The 19,811-nt window shown below is 35.6% G+C and overlaps 1 protein-coding gene across 1 annotated transcript; it reads left to right on the top strand.

The window, feature by feature from the left end:
* Positions 1–2: 2 nt before the first annotated feature.
* On the top strand, positions 3–18,901 carry LOC138307592 (intraflagellar transport protein 80 homolog). Its single transcript, XM_069248395.1, has 19 exons — positions 3–129; positions 1,059–1,279; positions 1,742–1,852; positions 2,461–2,529; positions 3,114–3,223; positions 5,682–5,771; positions 6,404–6,541; positions 7,378–7,502; positions 7,976–8,149; positions 8,857–8,931; positions 9,294–9,457; positions 9,900–9,964; positions 10,240–10,375; positions 11,970–12,117; positions 12,572–12,743; positions 13,390–13,479; positions 14,482–14,654; positions 16,662–16,785; positions 16,910–18,901. Exons 1-19 carry the CDS (start codon positions 92–94, stop codon positions 17,048–17,050), a joined length of 2,364 nt encoding a protein of 787 aa, XP_069104496.1. The 5' UTR covers positions 3–91; the 3' UTR covers positions 17,051–18,901.
* Positions 18,902–19,811: the final 910 nt, after the last annotated feature.

Below are 19,811 nucleotides of genomic sequence, written 5' to 3'. Positions count from 1 at the left end.
TCCTGTAAGCATGCGCAAAAGGAACATTCCTGGCTCTAATGTTTGAAGTTGAAAGTGATGTTTTGGAATCGTCTTTGATAGTGCCGGCAAAATGAGATTGAAGACAAATTTACAGAGAGAAACAAAACATATCCTTTTTCTAACAATCTAAAGTCGTCATTCTTGTTCGATTTTACTTTAGTACTTATTTAAACCGAATTTTTCTAACGATTTCATATGCACATGCAGGTGGTTGTAGAGACGATAAACATTTTGTAAACATTGAAATGCCTAGATTGATTTTTCGCTTCTATCTGAAGTTAGTCATAAATGATATGTTTCATGATATTTGTCAGAAAATTTAAGTGTAGTAGGTATTAAGCATGCTTTACTTCCAGTCCAATTAATAGAAGGTTTGAAACTGTTTCCCTTCTCAGTCTTAAAAGAAGACGGAGAGGGGCATTCTGCATATGGTGATATCATGCATGTTCACGTACAGTTGATGAGTGACAAATGTTGTTATATGACTGATGCCATATAGTTAGCTTTTATTCCCCTTTTCCAATTTAGTCATACCATATTAAAGGGCCACTACCTCTTCGAATCGGCTTTTTAATTTTTTTTAAATGGGAATGTAAAACGAGATTGATAATTTTGTAGAGTCGCAAAAGTTATGAACTTAACATTAATACTACACGTATCATCACCTTCTGAGCAATTTGATTAAAATAGATAAAATGTTAATTTTCATAACACGGGTCGTCTTATGTTTCCCGCCGTCGTCCTAAATACCGCGCGGTAGTTGATTATCACTACGTCAGACGGCAAAACAGCGAAATTACCCTCCATTGTCATCATATATTACGCAGGAAATCTTGCATATGTTTGGTGTTGAAACCTTATATTAGGCCATCGGTATATATTTTCTAATGTTATTAATGTTTTTAAGAAACATTTATGTTTGCTCCAATTTAGTCATACCATATTAAGTCTACATTTTCCTCTCCCCTAGCTGTTACTTGTATAGTTATAAAATGTATAGAAACATTTGTGTCAAAAATTCTTTAACAAAGCTTACACTCAGAATTGGTGAGCTGTGTCGGATGGACTACTCCTGAGGAACTGTTTTCGGGAGCAGATGACCACTTGGTGCTAAAATGGAATCTTAATACAAATGAAACAACAACCCTGGTCAAGCTACCAGATGAGGTCTTCCCTACAGATATGCACTGGTTCCCTAAGGCTGCCGGGGGAGGCAAAAAGGCAGTCTCTGATCTTTTTGTCCTTACATCAACTGATGGTATATAATATACAAATGTTTATCAAAATTGTAATTAAAGCCAAGTACAATACCCTGTCAAAAGTATCGATCACATAATTTTCTTATAGTGATTTCCAATCTAGATAATTTCAGGGGCCTGTACCTTTCTAATTAGGAAAATAATGTGTTTCATTTTTTGCATGAAATATGTATATCGAAATCACATAAAATTTAGAAAATTCAAGAAAATTTCTCTAGAGTAAGGGTTCTTTATATATTCGGCCCCAAATACACCCCAAAAATGTAACTGTCTTAATTCATTCTACTGTGTATATGTATTTCGATAAATTTGTTGTGACTACGAAGATAAAATCGGACTCTGATGTAGTTAACGATTAGTAACCATTGAAATCTTACGTGGATGTAATTTGAACCAATCTTTGTAGCTTGAAAGTTGTTTTAAACATTGACATTCAGAATTACATGTATTTGTTTGAACAGGAAAGTTTCATCTGATCAGTAAAACTGGACGAGTGGAGAAGAGCATAGAGGCTCACAAAGGGGCTGTGTTGGCTGGGAGGTGGAGCTTTGATGGAACAGCCTTTGTAACAGGTACAATATAGTAAAACCTGTCTATAAAGATCACCCAAAGACTAAAAATGGTCTATATACTACAGTTAGCCAAGTGGTTTTATAACACAGGTCAAATGTGTTGAGATGGGATAGGAAGTGGTTTGATTAAGCAAGTGGTATTTATAAGCTGATGGATCAACCTATAAGCTACTTCTTTATAATCTAACATCCGATCGCATTATCACAAAATGGCAAAGTATTCAGCTAGTGTTCGGAGGGTCCCGGGTTAGAATTCCGGTCTGGCCACTACATTTTCTCCTCTCCTGTTACAGAATTAGCGCCCAACTAAATAACCCACAGTGGTGGTGTTTGGAAGGGTCTTGTATGTCTTCAAGGTCGAAGACTTTGAAAAAGGAGGGAGGAGTGTAGCGGGATTGGACTTGGTCGATCATTGGTGACCAGGTAGCTCTGCCGGTAGAGCACTCAGCTAGTGTTCGAAGGGTCCCGGGTTCGAATCCCGGTCTGCCGCTACATTTTCTCCTTTCCTGTTACATATTCTTGTATTATGTAGAGTTTAGAAAAAATTGAATTGGACTTAAATTGAATTCAATTAATTGATTTGAATATAAACTTTTTGGATATTTCAGCTGGTGAAGATGGTGCTGTAAAGATCTGGTCTAGGAGTGGTATGCTGAGGTCTACACTAACACAGAACAGTAAGTAAACCTTCCTGACTATCAATCCATTAGAAAATAACAATAATATACAGGTTACATTTACTGTTGAGTAATGGTCAGACCTACAGTCGAGAAATGACGTCAAGTGGAAACACTGACTAGAGAAGTGAAAACCTATTTGTTAAATGTCAAGATAAATCAACAGTTTATCTCTTTGATATCTGTATGACTATTTCAAAAACTGTTTTAACTTTAAAACAATAAGACAGCCATTAAAAAAACACTTGTGTCTTCGACTCTTCATATTATTTTATGGAAACTCAGAAAGCCACCTGCCAGCCATTAAAAAAACACTTGTGTCTTCGACTCTTCATATTATTTTATGGAAACTCAGAAAGCCACCTGCCACCCATTAAAAAAACACTTGTGTCTTCGACTCTTCATATTATTTTATGGAAACTCAGAAAGCCACCTGCCATCCCGATTATTAATAGTGTTATACTAGTGAGAAACAGTAGCTTTTATCATGGAGCTTCATTTCAAAACTATAATTGTTTTTGACCATCAGCTGGAAATTGTAAAATAAAATTTTTATTGATATCTTTTTGTTTGTTTGTTTACAGGTATGTCTGTGTATGGTGTAGCATGGGGACCCGACTCTGACTCGGTGTTGTTTACCAATGGGAAACAGTTAGTCATCAAGTCCATGCAGGCTAATGCAAAGCCAACTATGGTACGGTTAAATGTGATAGGTTATTTATTTATCACTGTCGGTTATAGTAAATAGAAGTACTCTTTCTCTTTCTTTACTATTGTCTTCTATAAACCAACAGTTTCTTAAAATAATCATTAGTTGGGGAGCTGTTCTGACAAGTGAAGATTTGTTTAATGTTTGGTGTCTTCAGAGACATGCTTCAGTAGTATAGCTCTATAAAAAACAGTGTTCTCCCCAGGATTTTTTCACTGCGCTATGGTAATTTTTTCCCGTTGCAAACTACTCAGCGCAACGCGAATAATCTTTTTTGTGCCACAATTTAATTATAATGGCCTAGTGTTACAATTAAAATAAAAATAACAAAAAATAATAACATTTTGATCTCACTGTCACATTTAATGAATCCAGATTAATTGCATTTAAAAATTATTAGAATTATTTTCATTTTTAAATTAAAATTATTTTAATGTGTTTCACAATTCTAGATTTTAATGGGATTATGCACCCATCACTATTTGTGTATTCAAAATATTTAAAACAGACTGTAGTTACTGTATGGTACTGTAAATGTAACTTTTGAGAGAGATAAAAAAAATATTGATAAAATTTAAGTCTTTTATAACACATATCTGTACAATTGTATGACATGTTTGTTATCATCCGGGGGGCCGCGGTGGCCGAGTGGTTAAGATGTCCCGACATATTACTACAAGCCCTCCACCTCTGGGAAGCGGGTTCGAATCCCATGTGGGGCAGTTGCCAGGTACTGACCGCTGGCCGGTGGTTTTTCTCCGGGTACTCCGGCTTTCCTCCACCAACAAACCTGGCACGTCCCTACATGACCCTGGCTGTTAATAGGACGTAAAAATAAACAAACCAAACCAAATGTTATCATCCAATTATGCTTAAAATTTACAAATTATCAAATTTTGGAAATTTTTTCAAATCCGGATTTCTTATACCCATCTGGCTCTATTATTACAATTACCTAACACCAAAATGGCGGCCATTTCGGTTGCAAAGTTTGTGGTATCTTTCAGCAGTATATGACATTAAAAACGTGAGTACATCATTTACAATTGCAGGCAGTGTTTGTTTTTGGGATGATGCTCACTAGCTATAATCAAAACATCTGTTGAAAAGGTGTCAGTTTGTTTCCTAAACTGCCGATGTGCTGTACTTCAGTTACGTCGCCGTAGCTTACATGATTGAAAGTGATTTGATCAGTGATTTCTCCTCTAGCTGACCTATATCCCCAGACTGCTAAATAGAACAAATGAGGTCTTGGTTAGGGACTAGTCACACCTCATTTGTTTACTTATTAATGCAATTTAACAGTACAATCTGGCAGGACACCCCTGCGGATCACAAGTAATCAACACGGTCACGGTCGTAAAAATGGACCCAATCACATGGCACAGCGGCATGACAGACATCGTAAATTTATAAGCATACTACTTGTCAGGTAGCAGGAGGGATTATTATGAGGTTTATATTCAGTATCTACTGAAAATGGGGGTCTGATTTATTGATGTGCAACGGGAGGCCGAAAGTGCGCTACGGAAGAAATTCCCGTGCAACGACTCAAAATTTCCGCGTAACAGGACCGTTATGCGGAAAGGGCCTGGGGAGAACACTGAAAAAGGTTTATTTAGATAACAGATGAAAGTATATTCTAAAGGTGTCAAAACAAAGTCGATGATTCCTATTGTAGTATTCATAATTAATTATGTCAGGATAATTATACCTTTATTCTTTAGTAGAGCTTACAGATTTTACAGATTTCATTGCAGTATTCATAATTAATTATGTCAGGATAATTATACCTTTATTCTTTAGTAAAACTTACAGATTTCATTCAATGAACATTAATATGAAAGTCTATTCTATGAAAATTATTAGCTCACTTGGCCCGAAGGGCTTGTGAGCTTATGTCATGGCGCGGCGTCCGGCCGTCCGTCAGCTTATGTCATGGCGCGGCGTCCGGCCGTCCGTCAACATTTCCTTTAAATCGCTACTTGTCATAGAGTTCTGCATGGATTGTAACCAAATTTGGCCACAAACATCCTTGGGAGAAGGGGAACAGAACTTGTATAAATTTTGGCTCTGACCCCCCGGGGGCAGGAGGGGCGGGGCCAAATAGGGGAAATAGAGGTAAATCCTATAAATCGCTGCTTGTCCTAGAGTTCTCCATGGATTGTGACCAAATTTTGCCACAAACATCCATGGGGGAAGGGGAATAGAACTTATATAAATTTTGGTTCTGACCCCCCTGGGGGCAGGATGGCTGGGCCCAAGTAGGGGAATTAGAGGTAAATATTCGAATTCCTTCAGAAAAGAAACAATGAACCTGTATGTAGAACATTACTTGGCATTACAAACCAGGTGAGCGATACATGCCCTCTGGGCCTCTTGTTTTATGAAATGTTTTGGCAGTATTAAATGAGCGCAATGTGGAACAATGTTTATATTACAGTGGCGAGCCCATGATGGTGTTGTACTGGTCGTTGACTGGAATCCTGTCAATAACCTCATTATATCAGGGGCTGAGGATTGTCGTTACAAGGTGGGTCGATGGACATGTCAAAGTTTCATTGGATATGATTTGTTGGGATGGAAATATCAACTTGATCTAATTGGATTAAGATAAAGATCATTACATCCAATTAAGGGTTTACATTCTGGTGTCTTTTTAGAATGAGCAATCAAATGACCTCTTACAGAATCTCAAAAGTTAATGTTATGTCCAAAATAGATTTTGGTAAAGTTCAAAATTCTTTTTGTGTCCAAAATCATCTCCTGTCCTGTAGCCTACACTTTTGCCATGTAATTAATAACCTACAGTTACCAGAAGGGTATGAAATAACACAAACAAGCATGTGTAGCCAGGCAGATATTCCCTATCAGACTGAAGTACAGATGATGTAAAGGTCATCTGAACGCTTGAAAAAAAGTTAAAATAAAAAAGACATTGCTATTGTTTTAAATAGAAACAAAGTTAAGCTTCGCTATGAAGCCTGTTTTGTTTCATGTTCTGATGAAAATGTATCCTTGTCATTTGTGATACTTTTCTATTTTCATATGTACATGCAGAATTTCTAATATTTCTTTCCATACCTTTACAAAAAACTTTTTTAGCTAAATACATAAAGCCCTAAATAAACAAAAAGAGGTTTAATTAATCATGACTATTTCCAGGTCTGGGATACCTATGGCCGTGTGATGTACAACAGTTTCCAACACGACTACCCCATCACATCTCTAGCGTGGACACCAGACGGGGAACTGTTCGCCGTCGGCTCCTTCAACACACTTCGACTCTGTGACCAGGCTGGGGTGAGTAGCTAGCAAACACAGCAAACTTTGCTATCGCAACAGAATTTGTCAAAAGACATCTAGTGGATAAATGAAGGGATGTAGGAAAGAAAACATTGAATCAATTTTTAAAGTATCATCTATAAAAAGGCAGTTGATTATGGCAGGTGATTATGATATATAATATGAAGGGGAGGTTACTCATATGTTTATAATGTATAATGTCTTCCATATAGTTTACATGAAGTATTTATGTAAATTTTGTCTAATAAACCGCGAAGCGGTTTATGATGAGAGTACACTCAGATTTTTGTGTTATATCTCCATAACATAAAAAATCTATTCAAATTAATCCTTATAATTCAATTTACTAAAGATAATCTCTTCAACATTTAAAATTCATTTTGGGACTCTTTTGTCTATGAAATTATTACGCCGTCATCTCAGCCATTCAGAAGCGACGTTACAAACGGCGACGCCATTTTTTTCCTTTATGGGCTGATAAAGTAAATTTTTAAGCCAATGGAAATGCTCGTAACAAGCAACATTGAATTATTAATATATATTGTGAAGGGGAGGAAACTCATATGTTTATAATGTAAAATGTCTTGCATTTAGTTTACATGAAATATTTATGGAAATTTTGCTAAAACTTAATTTAAAGACGTAGCATACTAAATAAAATTAACTTTTTTTTATGCTGCTGTTTCATCCTTCAATTCATCAGGGAAAGCAGAAGCTAAAACAGGAGAGTATCTGGTAGCTAGCTGTATAATAAATAATTATTTCAAATAATAATTGATTGATGTAATTTTGTGAATGACTCTGATTTTATGAAACAATTTCTTTCTTAACAGTGGTCATATGCCCTGGAGAAGCCTAATACTGGCAGTCTGTTCAAGCTGGCATGGTCCAGTGATGGAACTCAAGTGGCTGGAGCTGGAGGGAACGGCCAAGTCCTCATCGCACATGTCATAGAAAAGTAGGTACCATCTGTATGGTATATAATGGTATATTGTGTGGGTAAATCAATATCTGATGTCTTGATATCAGGTAGGCTTTTAAATCAATAGTTCATCAGTTTGAAGCATCAGTTTTATGTACAAACGTGTTCAGACATTTAGATGCCGTAACCCCTTGCCACATGTAAGTGTCTAGAATGCCTTAACCCTTGTCACACGTACGCAAATTTTCATGTCATTGCACTTTTTCCATGTAAGCCACTTTGGACACACAAAAATTATCTTGATACAAGCGACTCTGGACACCATTTTGACTATCGATGAATTCCTGGCTTTATATCACGTAATAAAAGTACCACCTGTGTTTGCATTTACCATCAAAATATAAACATGACCAAATTTCTAACCAATCAGAAATCAACACAATAATACATATGAACAGTTGAGAGATCTGGTTGCAGAGCTGAACAACCTTTCAAATCTTGTTTTGTAGACGTTTGGAGTGGAAGAATTTCGAGGCATCAGTTACAGGAGGTAAACAGGTCCACGTAAGAAATGTTATGAATGACGCTGTAGAATCTCTGGACTTCCGGGACAGGATCATCAAATTGTCTCTAGCTTTTAATCACCTGGTGGTCGCTACATCTACACAATGTTACATATACAGGTACGCCTAATTGCAGATAGGACAGTAAATATTTTACTGAATTATTTTCATGGCCATTCTCCAATTTCTCCTCAATGTTATAAACATACATAAACTTCATTTCTGATACAATTTGTGCTCTTCAACATACAGTTTAACTTGTCTAGACTGGATGTTATCAAGTCCATTATATTTGGCCAGTATTGCCAGGTTTCTGGATTATACAGGTTTTAACTTCTATAGAATAAGAAAGATTTTAGAAAATGCTATACAATTATACCAGATTATAGATTAGACTTTTATTTTAACGGTAGTGGATGTATGGTTTGAAGTTTAAACTTGAGATTGTGGAGGTTTAGCTGAAGAAAACTTTATAAAAACCTAACAGTATTGGCAGTTGTCATATATCAAATTTCAATTTTGGATATGATAAATACTCTACAAACAACTCAGGACCCCAATAATGTCAGCATGTGTATTAAGGTGTGTTACATTCTACTACTTCTCTACATTTTATAATTCAAGGTCTTTTATATGGCATTTGCCAGGAGCTCAGGTCCTGCCAAAGGTCTGTTGTTTTTCTTAAAGTTATTCCAACTTTGCTTTACCAATAGAAATGATAAGTTTTCAATGTTCGTACTTGGCCATTAAATAATATCCCAGAATAAAACGGAGTATCTGATGTATACAGAATGAATTTCTAACTAATGATACCTCTATTGTTATAGTGTGAAAAACTGGAACACTCCGATGATATTTGACCTGAAGGAAGGCAATGTGTCACTCATCCTACAGTCAGAAAAGTAGGTATTCTACATGATTTCATGATAATTAATGTTCTGATTATTTCATGGCTACTCTCTTGTAAAGTCATATGATTTAATTATCGTTTTGCTAATTAATAGTTAGGTCAAAATGAACATAAACAAAATTTATGTATGGATCCTTGGTGAGCATATTTGATTCTACATGTGTTTTCGTTTTATTTGGGTTAACTGTAGTGGGAGGGTAGGGAGTCAATTTAGTTGGCCATGACTTACAGTTCTAGTTTTCTCCATCTTTGTCAAAAGATTTAACAGTAACAACAATTGTTTGTCTAGTGAGAAAGACCTAAACTATTTTACTTGAAGAAATTACTCTTATAATTTATCCATTCTATTTTCAGACATTTCTTGCTAGTTGACAGTGCAGGTCTGTATGTATACTCGTATGATGGCCGACTCGTTTGTTCCCCGCGGTACACAGGCATGAGAGCAGACATCCTCAACTATCAGACAGTGTCTATCAGTAATGACACAATAGCTATCAGAGACAAGGCCGATGAAAAAGGTAAAAAAAGTTTATTTTGTTATTGATAGAAACAGAATGAAGAATTATGTATGATAACTTATCAACTTTAAAATAAAATAGCTTATTTGTGTTATAAATACACTATTCTGTAGTTACAACATGCTTTTGTATTGACTTAGCGATGTTAGAGGATACATTAATGACAACACTTCCATTTATTCTCCTGGAAAATGGAAGTTAACAACTTAACATAGAAAACAAAATATGGAGATGGAATACATGTAATATAATGCACAATACAGGAAACTCCAGATATTATATTGATAGTATTAAATAATACATACCATGTATATTTAACTATTTTATTATGTTAATGTAATTATAAGTTAGAGCTTTAATTGTTCAGTCAATAAATCTTTAGGTGGTGACTATATTTTGAGGTTTAAGACTAAATTGAAAATTAAAGCAATTTCGATTTCAGTTATTTATGTGTTTGATGCTCAAAATGGAAAGCCCCTTGGAGATGGCAAACCAATCACACACAAGGTAAGATGTTGGATTTCTTCAGTTTGTTGGAACAATTTTAAAATTATCATTTACCACTCCTTAGAATAAAACTTAAATTTTCAAGTAAATGGAGAAATAAAATTGAAAATATATTTGTTTATTTCATGGAAATAGGTTTGTTCCATATTGTATTTTCATTTAAATAGCCATCTTATCTGACAGGATATTTCTCACTTTTATTGTTTTATTTATGTTATTGCATTGGTCAGTACTCTGGTAATCATTTTACCTGAATGTTATGTTGCTATTTATAGCTAGAGGTGATGGAGATTGCCTTGGATCAGTGCGGCCCTGCCACAGAACGTCGATTAGCAATCATTGACAAAAATAGGGACCTGTATCTCACGCCAGTTAGAGTGTTTGGTACTGAACGCAAGAGTAGCAAATTAGGTAAGATATCTGGTACTGAACGTAGCTGTAGCAAATTAGGTAAGATATCTGGTACTGAACCCAAGAGTAGCAAATTAGGTAAGATATCTGGTTCTGAACGTCAGAGTAGCAAATTAGGTAAGATATCTGGTACTGAACACAAGAGTAGAAGGGTAGTAAATTAGGTAAGATATCTGGTACTGAACGTAAGGGTAGTAAATTAGGTAAGGTGTGCATTTCTGTGCACACATTAGTCAATATTGAATCAAAGTGTCAAAAGTTAATAGGGGTGAAACGGTATACCGCGGTGTAGTAGAACCGCGGTATTACGTGCTCGGTTCGGTACACGGTATTGTTAACACAAAGTACGGTACATGCACCGTGAGTGGAAAAGTTTTCTATGGGTGTCTTTTTCACTCTACGCCGGTTACACAAGTCCGATAACAACGAGTCTCTGATTGGTCATGCGGCCGTCATTGTGACCCAATCACAAACCGCCTTACATAAAGTCAATGTTTTGACAGGAAATGGAGGAGGCATCGTCTGTACATTTGAGAGATGCTCCGGCAATAGAGCATCGTACCGTTCTGCAGTTTTAGAACAATTTGGTTTTAGAACGAAGGACGCTACGGCAGCTACATGCCGTATATATGTTATGTCGATTTTTTGTATAAGCATGGCAATACATCAAATATGAACACACTTAGTTAGAAAACACTACATCGGCAACGTGTATACTGACATCACACATGCTCAACTCAAGTCCAAGTTGGACAAGTTTCGACCGCAAGTACTGCCAAAAACTCACAATGCCAGACGACGATATCGGAGATATTAAAAAAAAATTACCCAATAAATAACTGTAAATCCAAAAAAGTTACACAGGCAATTGGGTTTTTTATTGCAGTTGACATGCGTCCATACTTCATTGTTGAAAACATCAGTGGAAAGTTAGAAAGTGTTAACAGCCGGGGATATCGCGTGACATCAAAAGGCCTCCCTTTCTTGTGAAAACGTAGACAAACTTGTGTTCTTAAAAAAAAAATGTCATTCCGGACGATTTGCAGTAAAATTTTGATTTTTGAATTCAATAAACTTGGGAGTTGAACAGTTTACACTGAGTTCATTGCCTTTTTCATCTCTTATCAGTTTTACATGTACCGAACCGTACGCTCTATACCGCAATACGTACCGAACCGTGAAGTATCTGTACGGTTTCACCCCTAAAAGTTAATAATATTGGCTAATGGTTAGAGTGTACAATATAGGTCATTATATCAAGTAAGTACAGTTTCATTGAATTAAAAGCTTGTTCAAATGATCAACCTTTTGCCTTATCCAGAGATTAGAATTTTGATTGTCAAGCAATATACTTTTATAGAGTCTTGAAATTTACATTTGTTGATACAATAAATCACGTTTTGTAGTTTATAATGAGCACACTTACAAAGTATTCATAGTTATCATGTATTAATTGTCATTCATTCCTTGTCAATGTTCCTGTACAATGTCTGTAATACTTTTACAACAAATTATTTTTATAACAAGTGATTTCGTAATTCCCCAAAGGTTCGCTATGTAACCATGTTGTACTGTAATCTAATATGAATTATAGGTAATATGATCCAGTCTTTAGCCTGGAACGATGTCTCTAACATGCTGGCAGCTCTGGCTGATGGCAAGTTCACCGTCTGGTATTACCCTAACACCATCTATGTTGACAGAGACCTCGCGTCTAAAACCATCTTTGAAAAGGAGGCAAGGTCAGTAAGGAAAGAAAAAAGAAAATAAACTCATTCATTCCTGAAATTTCATAATGGACTGGTCTGATCTTTGATTTGAAAGAGCCTAAATGTGTCTCAGGAGTGAATAAGTTAAAAGGTTCTGGATGACAATTTTATCAATTACTAAACAAAATTAATTTAATTTTGTAAACCATTTTAATAATCTGATGATTCCATTTGTGTTTGGGAAAAAAAAGAAAACCAATATAAGCAGTATCTTGAGTTATCAGATTGCACAGGTTGTAATTATTAAAAATTGAAAAGGAAAGTACCATAGAATTACTGTCGAATACACAGGAATTTAGATTAGACAAGTCATACTGTATCTGTGCATAATGAAAAACAAAAGCTATAGCATGATTTGGTTTTAAAAATATTGCAAGTGTACAAATACAATGTACATGTATCACCATCTGTTAACTTCATTTTACAGTGAGTTTGGTAAGAATCCTCAGCTTACACAGTTCAATGGTAACCATGTTATAATACGACGAGCGGAAGGATCAATCGTCAGTACCTCTATATCTCCTCACCCCTGTATACTTCACTCCTATGTACAGTCTGGTCGATGGAACGATGCCGTCCGGCTCTGTCGCTTTGTCAAGGTAAGCATAATTTTAGTTTCAATTACCAAATATTTTTTGACAAAAGTCTGTCAGTAGGATTGGACATAAGGCAAAGCATATCTTAGTCATCTCGTAATATTTGTGGTACAATCAAAAAGACAAAAAAAAAGAAACGTATATACATGGTTGTGGTTAATACAGGTAAGGGGTGGTAACATCTTGATGACGAAAGATATCATTATTCTTACATAGTGTCCCTTTTTAATTAAATCAACATTTATGTCATATTATTTTATTTTATATATTTATTTGTGTTTCCAAAATTAATAGTGACATGATTCAAAATATACATGATAGTATGTATATTTGGTGATATTAGTTCCATTCACCACAACAGGTAAATGCTATAAGCATGATTATTACATATAGTCAAACTTGTCTATAATGACCACTCAATGGACAAGTGGGCTCTTTTACACAGGTTGAATTGTGTCATTATATATTTATACAAAGTCAGTTACTAAAGCAGGTATTGTTTGTTAACAGTGTGATTATTTCTCTCACCAAATTCCGTATTTTTGCTACCATCAAAATCCTGTGTTAGGATGTGAGATTATGAGCTGATATGTATCTGGAACTTTAGCGCGTGTGTTTAATTTGAAAATACCTAACATCTGATTTGCAGGATGAGACCTTGTGGTCGTGCCTTGCGGCCATGTCAGCCTATGCTAAGGAATTAAACACTGCGGAGATCGCCTACGCTGCCATCAAAGAGGTGACGTGTAATTTGTAGATATTTTAATTAGACGACTAAGTTTTAAATGTTTGGTGTGACATTAGATTTCTACTTTCGTTTCATAAAGACTTTAGTAATAAAATGCATAATCTGTAATATTATTTTATTTTATATATTTATTTGTGTTTCCAAAATTAATAGTGACATGATTCAAAATATACATGATAGTATGTATATTTGGTGATATTAGTTCCATTCACCACAACAGGTAAATGCTATAAGCATGATTATTACATATAGTCAAACTTGTCTATAATGACCACTCAAAGGACAAGTGGTCTTTTACACAGGTTTAATTGTGTCATTATATATTTATACAAAGTCAGTTACTAAAGCAGGTATTGTTTGTTAACAGTGTGATATTTCTCTCACCAAATTCCGTATTTTTGCTACCATCAAAATCCTGTGTTAGGATGTGAGATTATGAGCTGATATGTATCTGGAACTTTAGCGCGTGTGTTTAATTTGAAAATACCTAACATCTGATTTGCAGGATGAGACCTTGTGGTCGTGCCTTGCGGCCATGTCAGCCTATGCTAAGGAATTAAACACTGCGGAGATCGCCTACGCTGCCATCAAAGAGGTGATGTGTAATTTGTAGATATTTTAATTAGACGACTAAGTTTTAAATGTTTGGTGTGACATTAGATTTCTACTTTCGTTTTATAACATATGATGATCTGTAAAAAAAGCTTTACCAAAGACTTTAGTAATAAAATGCATAAATCAGTTATACTGCTGTAACATTGAATCCAATTTGAATACAGTTTCGGATCATTGGAGTTACTAAATCTGTTGATAAACAGGCTCTTGTACATTTAGCTTGATCATGTGTATCATAAAAAAAACTTGTTCTCATATTTTAATGTTGTTATAAATTCTTTAAATACTATAACTTTAATAATTCATATGAACAAGCAAAAATTTCTATTCGTAAAGCTATAAATTGTAAATATCATCAATACCTTTATCATTTTACAGGCAGAAAAAGTACAGTTTATAGTGAACATCAAGGATATCCCAGTAAAGGAGGCAAGGAACGCTGAGATGGCATTACTGTGTGGTAATCAGCAGGACGCGGAGGCTATCCTTTTACAGGCGGGACTCATCTTCAGAGCCATCATGCTAAATATCCAGCTGTACAACTGGGACAGGTACGTTATACAGGGAGCAGTTATGATGATTGTCTTTAATGATGATGTGTTTTTGCTCTGGGCAGAAATATCTACAATTTTTCCACAGTGACAATTCCCTTTTCTTTACCAATGTGATTTATTTCTTACCTTGCCTTAGGGTTGAGAATTGATGTTACAACATTGTGTAATTTATAATATTGTCTAACCTGGTCCAAAGGACCGAGGTGAGCTTATGGGATACCGCAGCTTCCGGCGTCCGTCGTCCGTCAACAATCGACTTCTCCATAACCGCTGGTCGGATTTCAACAAAATTTGACTGGTAGCATCCTTATGGGCTACTAACTATAAATTGTACAAATGATGGGGCTGACCCCCCAGGGGCCTGAGGGGCGGGGCCAAAAGGAGTCAATTTGGCTATTTCCATATAAACGACTTCTTCTCTGAAACCAAGCATGGGAGAGCACCCATAATGCTATGGTAGCATCCTTATAGGGTTGGGATTCAAAATTGTACAAATGATGGGGCTGACCCCCCGGGGGCCTGAGGGGCGGGGTCAAAAGGGGTCAATTTGGCTATTTCCATATAAACGACTTCTTCTCTGAAACTATGTATGAGATAGCACTCAGAATGCAATGGTAGTATAATTATAGGGTGGGGATTCAAAATTGTACAAATGATGGGGCTGACCCCCGGAGGGGGCCTGAGGGGTGGGGTCAAAAGGGGTCAATTTGGCTATCTCCATATAAACGACTTCTCTGAAACCAAGGATGGGTTAGCACCCATAATGCAATGGTAGCATCCTTATAGAGTGGGGATTTAAAATTGTACAAGTGATGGGGTTGATCCCCCTGGGGCCTGAGGGGCGGGGTCAAAAGGGGCCAATTTGGCTATTTCCATATAAACGACTTCTTCTCTGAAACTATGTATGAGATAGCACTCAGAATGCAATGGTAGTATAATTATAGGGTGGGGATTCAAAATTGTACAAATGATGGGGCTGACCCCCGGGGGGGGCCTGAGGGGTGGGGTCAAAAGGGGTCAATTTGGCTATCTCCATATAAACGACTTCTTCTCTGAAACCAAGCATTGGATAGCACCCATAATGCAATGGTAGCATCCTTATAGAGTGGGGATTTAAAATTGTACAAGTGATGGGGTTGATCCCCCTGGGGCCTTAGGGGCGGGGTCAAAAGGGGCCAATTTGGCTATTTCCATATAAACGACTTCTTCTCTGAAGCCAAGCATGGGATAGCACCCATAATGCAATGGTAGCATCCTTATAGGGTGGGGATTCAAAATTGTGCAAATGATAGGGCTGACCCCCGGGGGGCCTGAGGGGAGGGGTCAAAAGGGGTCAATTGGGCTCTTTAATGATGATGTGTTTTTGCTCTGGGCAGAAATATCTACAATTTTTCCACAGTGACAATTCCCTTTTCTTTACCAATGTGATTTATTTCTTACCTTGCCTTAGGGTTGAGAATTGATGTTACAACATTGTGTAATTTATAATATTGTTGATTCAATAGGCTTAATCTTGACAGATGTCATAACTTGTGATGTAACTGCAACAGGCTTTAATTCTGCTTTAAAATTCTTAAAAAGAAAACAATAGTTAAACTGTATTTTCTCTATTGAAGAAACCAATCATATTGGTCAGCAAAGTATGATGGGATATGTCTTAACCATTATGACAAGTTTTGGCTAGTCAGCAGTAGGCAAACTTTCTGCTGATTAGTCAAAATCCCCCACTCAAGTTGCGATATCTGTCTACCTGACAGAACTGTGTTAGAAACTGTTATTCTCATATAGGTATTCTTCATCTTGTTTCACTATGGCATGTTGCTTGGAACATTTTGAGTTTTAGCAATGTATAATTCAATCTTATATTGACACTAATTTCGGGTTACTAGAATCTTACCATGAGATTGTAGGTAGTTATATATGATTTTCATTGGAGATTTTATGCATCCCACTCCCCTGCAAGTCTTTAGAATAGTGTTGAGTGTATATGTGTTTGTGTTACAGGGCGTTGGAGTTAGCTGTTAAACATAAAACACATGTGGACACAGTACTAGGGTACAGAAAGAAATATCTGGTCCGGTTTGAAAAGAAAGAAAACAACAAACGCTACCTACAGTACATGGATGGGGTATGTATCTATATGAAATACAAAATACAATAATTTTGTTCAGCTAATTTGTTATTGCTTATAGATGTGTAGATTAAGAAATATTTTGAATTTTTGACAGTGATTTTTATTTGAATTTTGGCAGATTGAGGTAGACTGGGAGAAAATTGAAGCGAAGATGGAGATGGAATACCAAAAGGAGCGTGAACGCCCAACAGTAACGTCGTCATCTTCAGCAGGAACTGGTGGGACTGGCCAGCGTCGACAACAACGCCAAGAAGTATAGGAAATAATAGGTCAAATTTGTGAATCTAGAATCAGGGACTGGCCAGCATCAACAGTAACGCCAAGAAGTATAGGATATAATAGGTCAAATTTCAAATAGATGAATCTAGAATGTTGTTTATTTTATAGAATCTTCGTAAGCTACAAGGTTACATTTGTAGAACTACAAATGTAAAGAAAAATTGTTATGCCTGGAATGCTATTTTACTGTCTCATAAATGCAGCAACATTTAGGAATACTTGCAGTCATTTACAATTTGTTTCATGCACAACAGGCTTTGATTTAGTTGTTCACAGTAACCCATCTTTAGCTCTAATCTTGGTATTTCAAATATATTTGAACACTGCCACAAAATGCAGGTGGTTTACATGAAAATGTGCTATTTTAGTAAGAATGTTTGCCATTATAAAATACAGATTCAATATCAATGCAGTGTATGTGGGGAAAAGACAGAGAATTTGAGCTGAATTTTGGTAAAAATCGTGGCTCGTTGCATTTTGAATGTTATTGTATGTTGCATACTGAGAAAAGCAATTTGGTTGAAGAAATTTTTAGGGAGGGGACTTGAGAAATATAATTGAAATATATCGAAATGGTTTGCTAATATTTTAAGTAAAACATTCCCCAGTGAATGACTGGCTTACCTAGGACCATGATAATAGATTAAGAAGATAACTTTGTGATAGAAATCCGTCCTCCTTATATGTATAAACAAGCCACCAGGTGTTGATATGCCAAGTGTACTATATTTTCTTATTTATACAATGTATTATAATTGTACAATTTTTATATTGATACGTGTTTGAATGTTAGTGACTAAATTTTTTAGTTATACATGTCTTCTGTGATCTTTGTTAGTGAGTGAATTGTGTGAAAGAGAAAGAAGTAAATGATCTGATACAGAATTTTAATTTTCTGGAGTAGAGCAGGCCTGAGTTTTCCTCTGCCTTCACATTAGGTTTTGGCATACTGACAGAAAGATGCATACATTGTATGTGTGGCCAGAACTTCTATGTAAAGTGTCCGTATGAGAAGAAACTCAGGCCTTTGTCATATTGTCAGGCCATTGTCTTTTGTGAAAGACTGCTCAGTATTCTTCAAGGTAGATACATAATTATGTACATTAAAAATCATGGTTTGTACAATGTAGGATGGATATTTGATATATTTATTTAAGAAGAAATTGAAATGTTTATTTACAGTGAAGGATGTATCGTTATATAACTCTAGAATCTGAAATGTATGAAAATGCAGCTTTTTTTTTTACATAATAATTAAATTCAGCAGAAAACAGGAAATTAGATACATAATAATTATTTTAACATAAAACAATAATAAGACATATAAAAGAATACAATCTAAGTTTTGTTTTATTACAAATTGAACAATGCTTCATGTTTTAAGTTTTAACAGCGCTGTTAACATTGAAATGGATGAAAGGTATAAATCATTTGTTTGTATATGAGGTACTAGAAAACATTCAGTAGTCCGTCCGGTCAGACATTGATTTTGTAGCAAGGGTGTGTACATAGATACGGTAAAACCTTGTAAGTTCTTCATCAGTGTCCCACTTGTGACAAAAGTATTTTTCTTAGCTATTCCAAGCTCATTTCATCCGTTATTTTGATCAAGTATTGTATGTATAACAAGGCAAAAGCCCTCAAAATAAATTGGAAACAAGATTTTACTGTATCTATGATAGCTACATAACCTTTACAGTTTTGTCAAATATCATTTTCATGTATTGTTAACAAGGTTTTTCTTTTCTTGAAATATTGAATGAAAGAGATCAGTCTTATTTTGTGAAAGATATACAAAGAAAATGACATTAAAATATTTCAAATTGAAAAATATGGATCCCTTTTATTTCTTAGTAACTAGAGAAAAGATCTCAAAGGAGCTATTGCAAATAGCATCTTTGTCCTTCTAATTATTGTGAAACAACTTTTATTCACAGCTAAATTTTGTAATTTTTATTAGAAAAGGTTAAGAAATATCTACATTTATATCACTATAAGCAAGATTTACATACAACAGCGGAGGGAAACCTTTAAGAATTTACTTTTATCACAAAAGTCCCGAAAGAAAGTTGATTTACCGTAACCAATGCGAGAGTCAGATAGTCTGGGGTTTGGATGAAGGCCTTAAGACTACTAACAAGTCTTCAGTTAATGACCTAGAGTTATATAAGTTAATTACGTTCAATCCTGATCCCCTTGACTACTTCGAAGCCCAAACATACCAAAGATCATCATGTTAGGATGGATGTTTTTATGTCATGCTTTGTCTGTCGTGTGCTTTTCATTCAAACAACTTCCTCTCAATATCCGAAAGGTGTAGGTTAGTCATATTGGACTTGTAGCATGCTGGGATTAAGGGCAAATAAGTTGGTTGAAATGATTGACCTTGACCACCTTCATTCTTGTGAATAACTGGTTAATCTCATGAGGCCAAACAAAAAATATGTCTGTTTAGGGTTACCCGACCGACCCTAATTTTTTTCCACTTTTCTATGAAAAAAAAATATAAAAGTCGCGATTTCGATCTCAGACTCCAGTTCTGGCCATTATTTTAGAAAGAAAGACACTTTAAAAAAAAAAGAAGAAACATGCCGACCTGCCAACCCTATTTTTTTTTTGCCAATGTAACCCTTATAATTAACAGACATATGGTTTTTTTTGGCCTGATTAGTGAAATTTAAATTTCTCATTTGCTGTAAAGTTTGTGATTAAATCTTCACTTAAATCAGCACAAAGGTAAA

The sequence above is a fragment of the Argopecten irradians genome, chromosome 14, assembly GCF_041381155.1.
Source record: "Argopecten irradians isolate NY chromosome 14, Ai_NY, whole genome shotgun sequence".
Taxonomy (NCBI): Eukaryota; Metazoa; Mollusca; class Bivalvia; order Pectinida; family Pectinidae; genus Argopecten; species Argopecten irradians.
The sequence above is the reverse complement of the archived record's forward strand: the minus strand, read 5'-3'. Positions and strand labels throughout refer to the sequence as shown.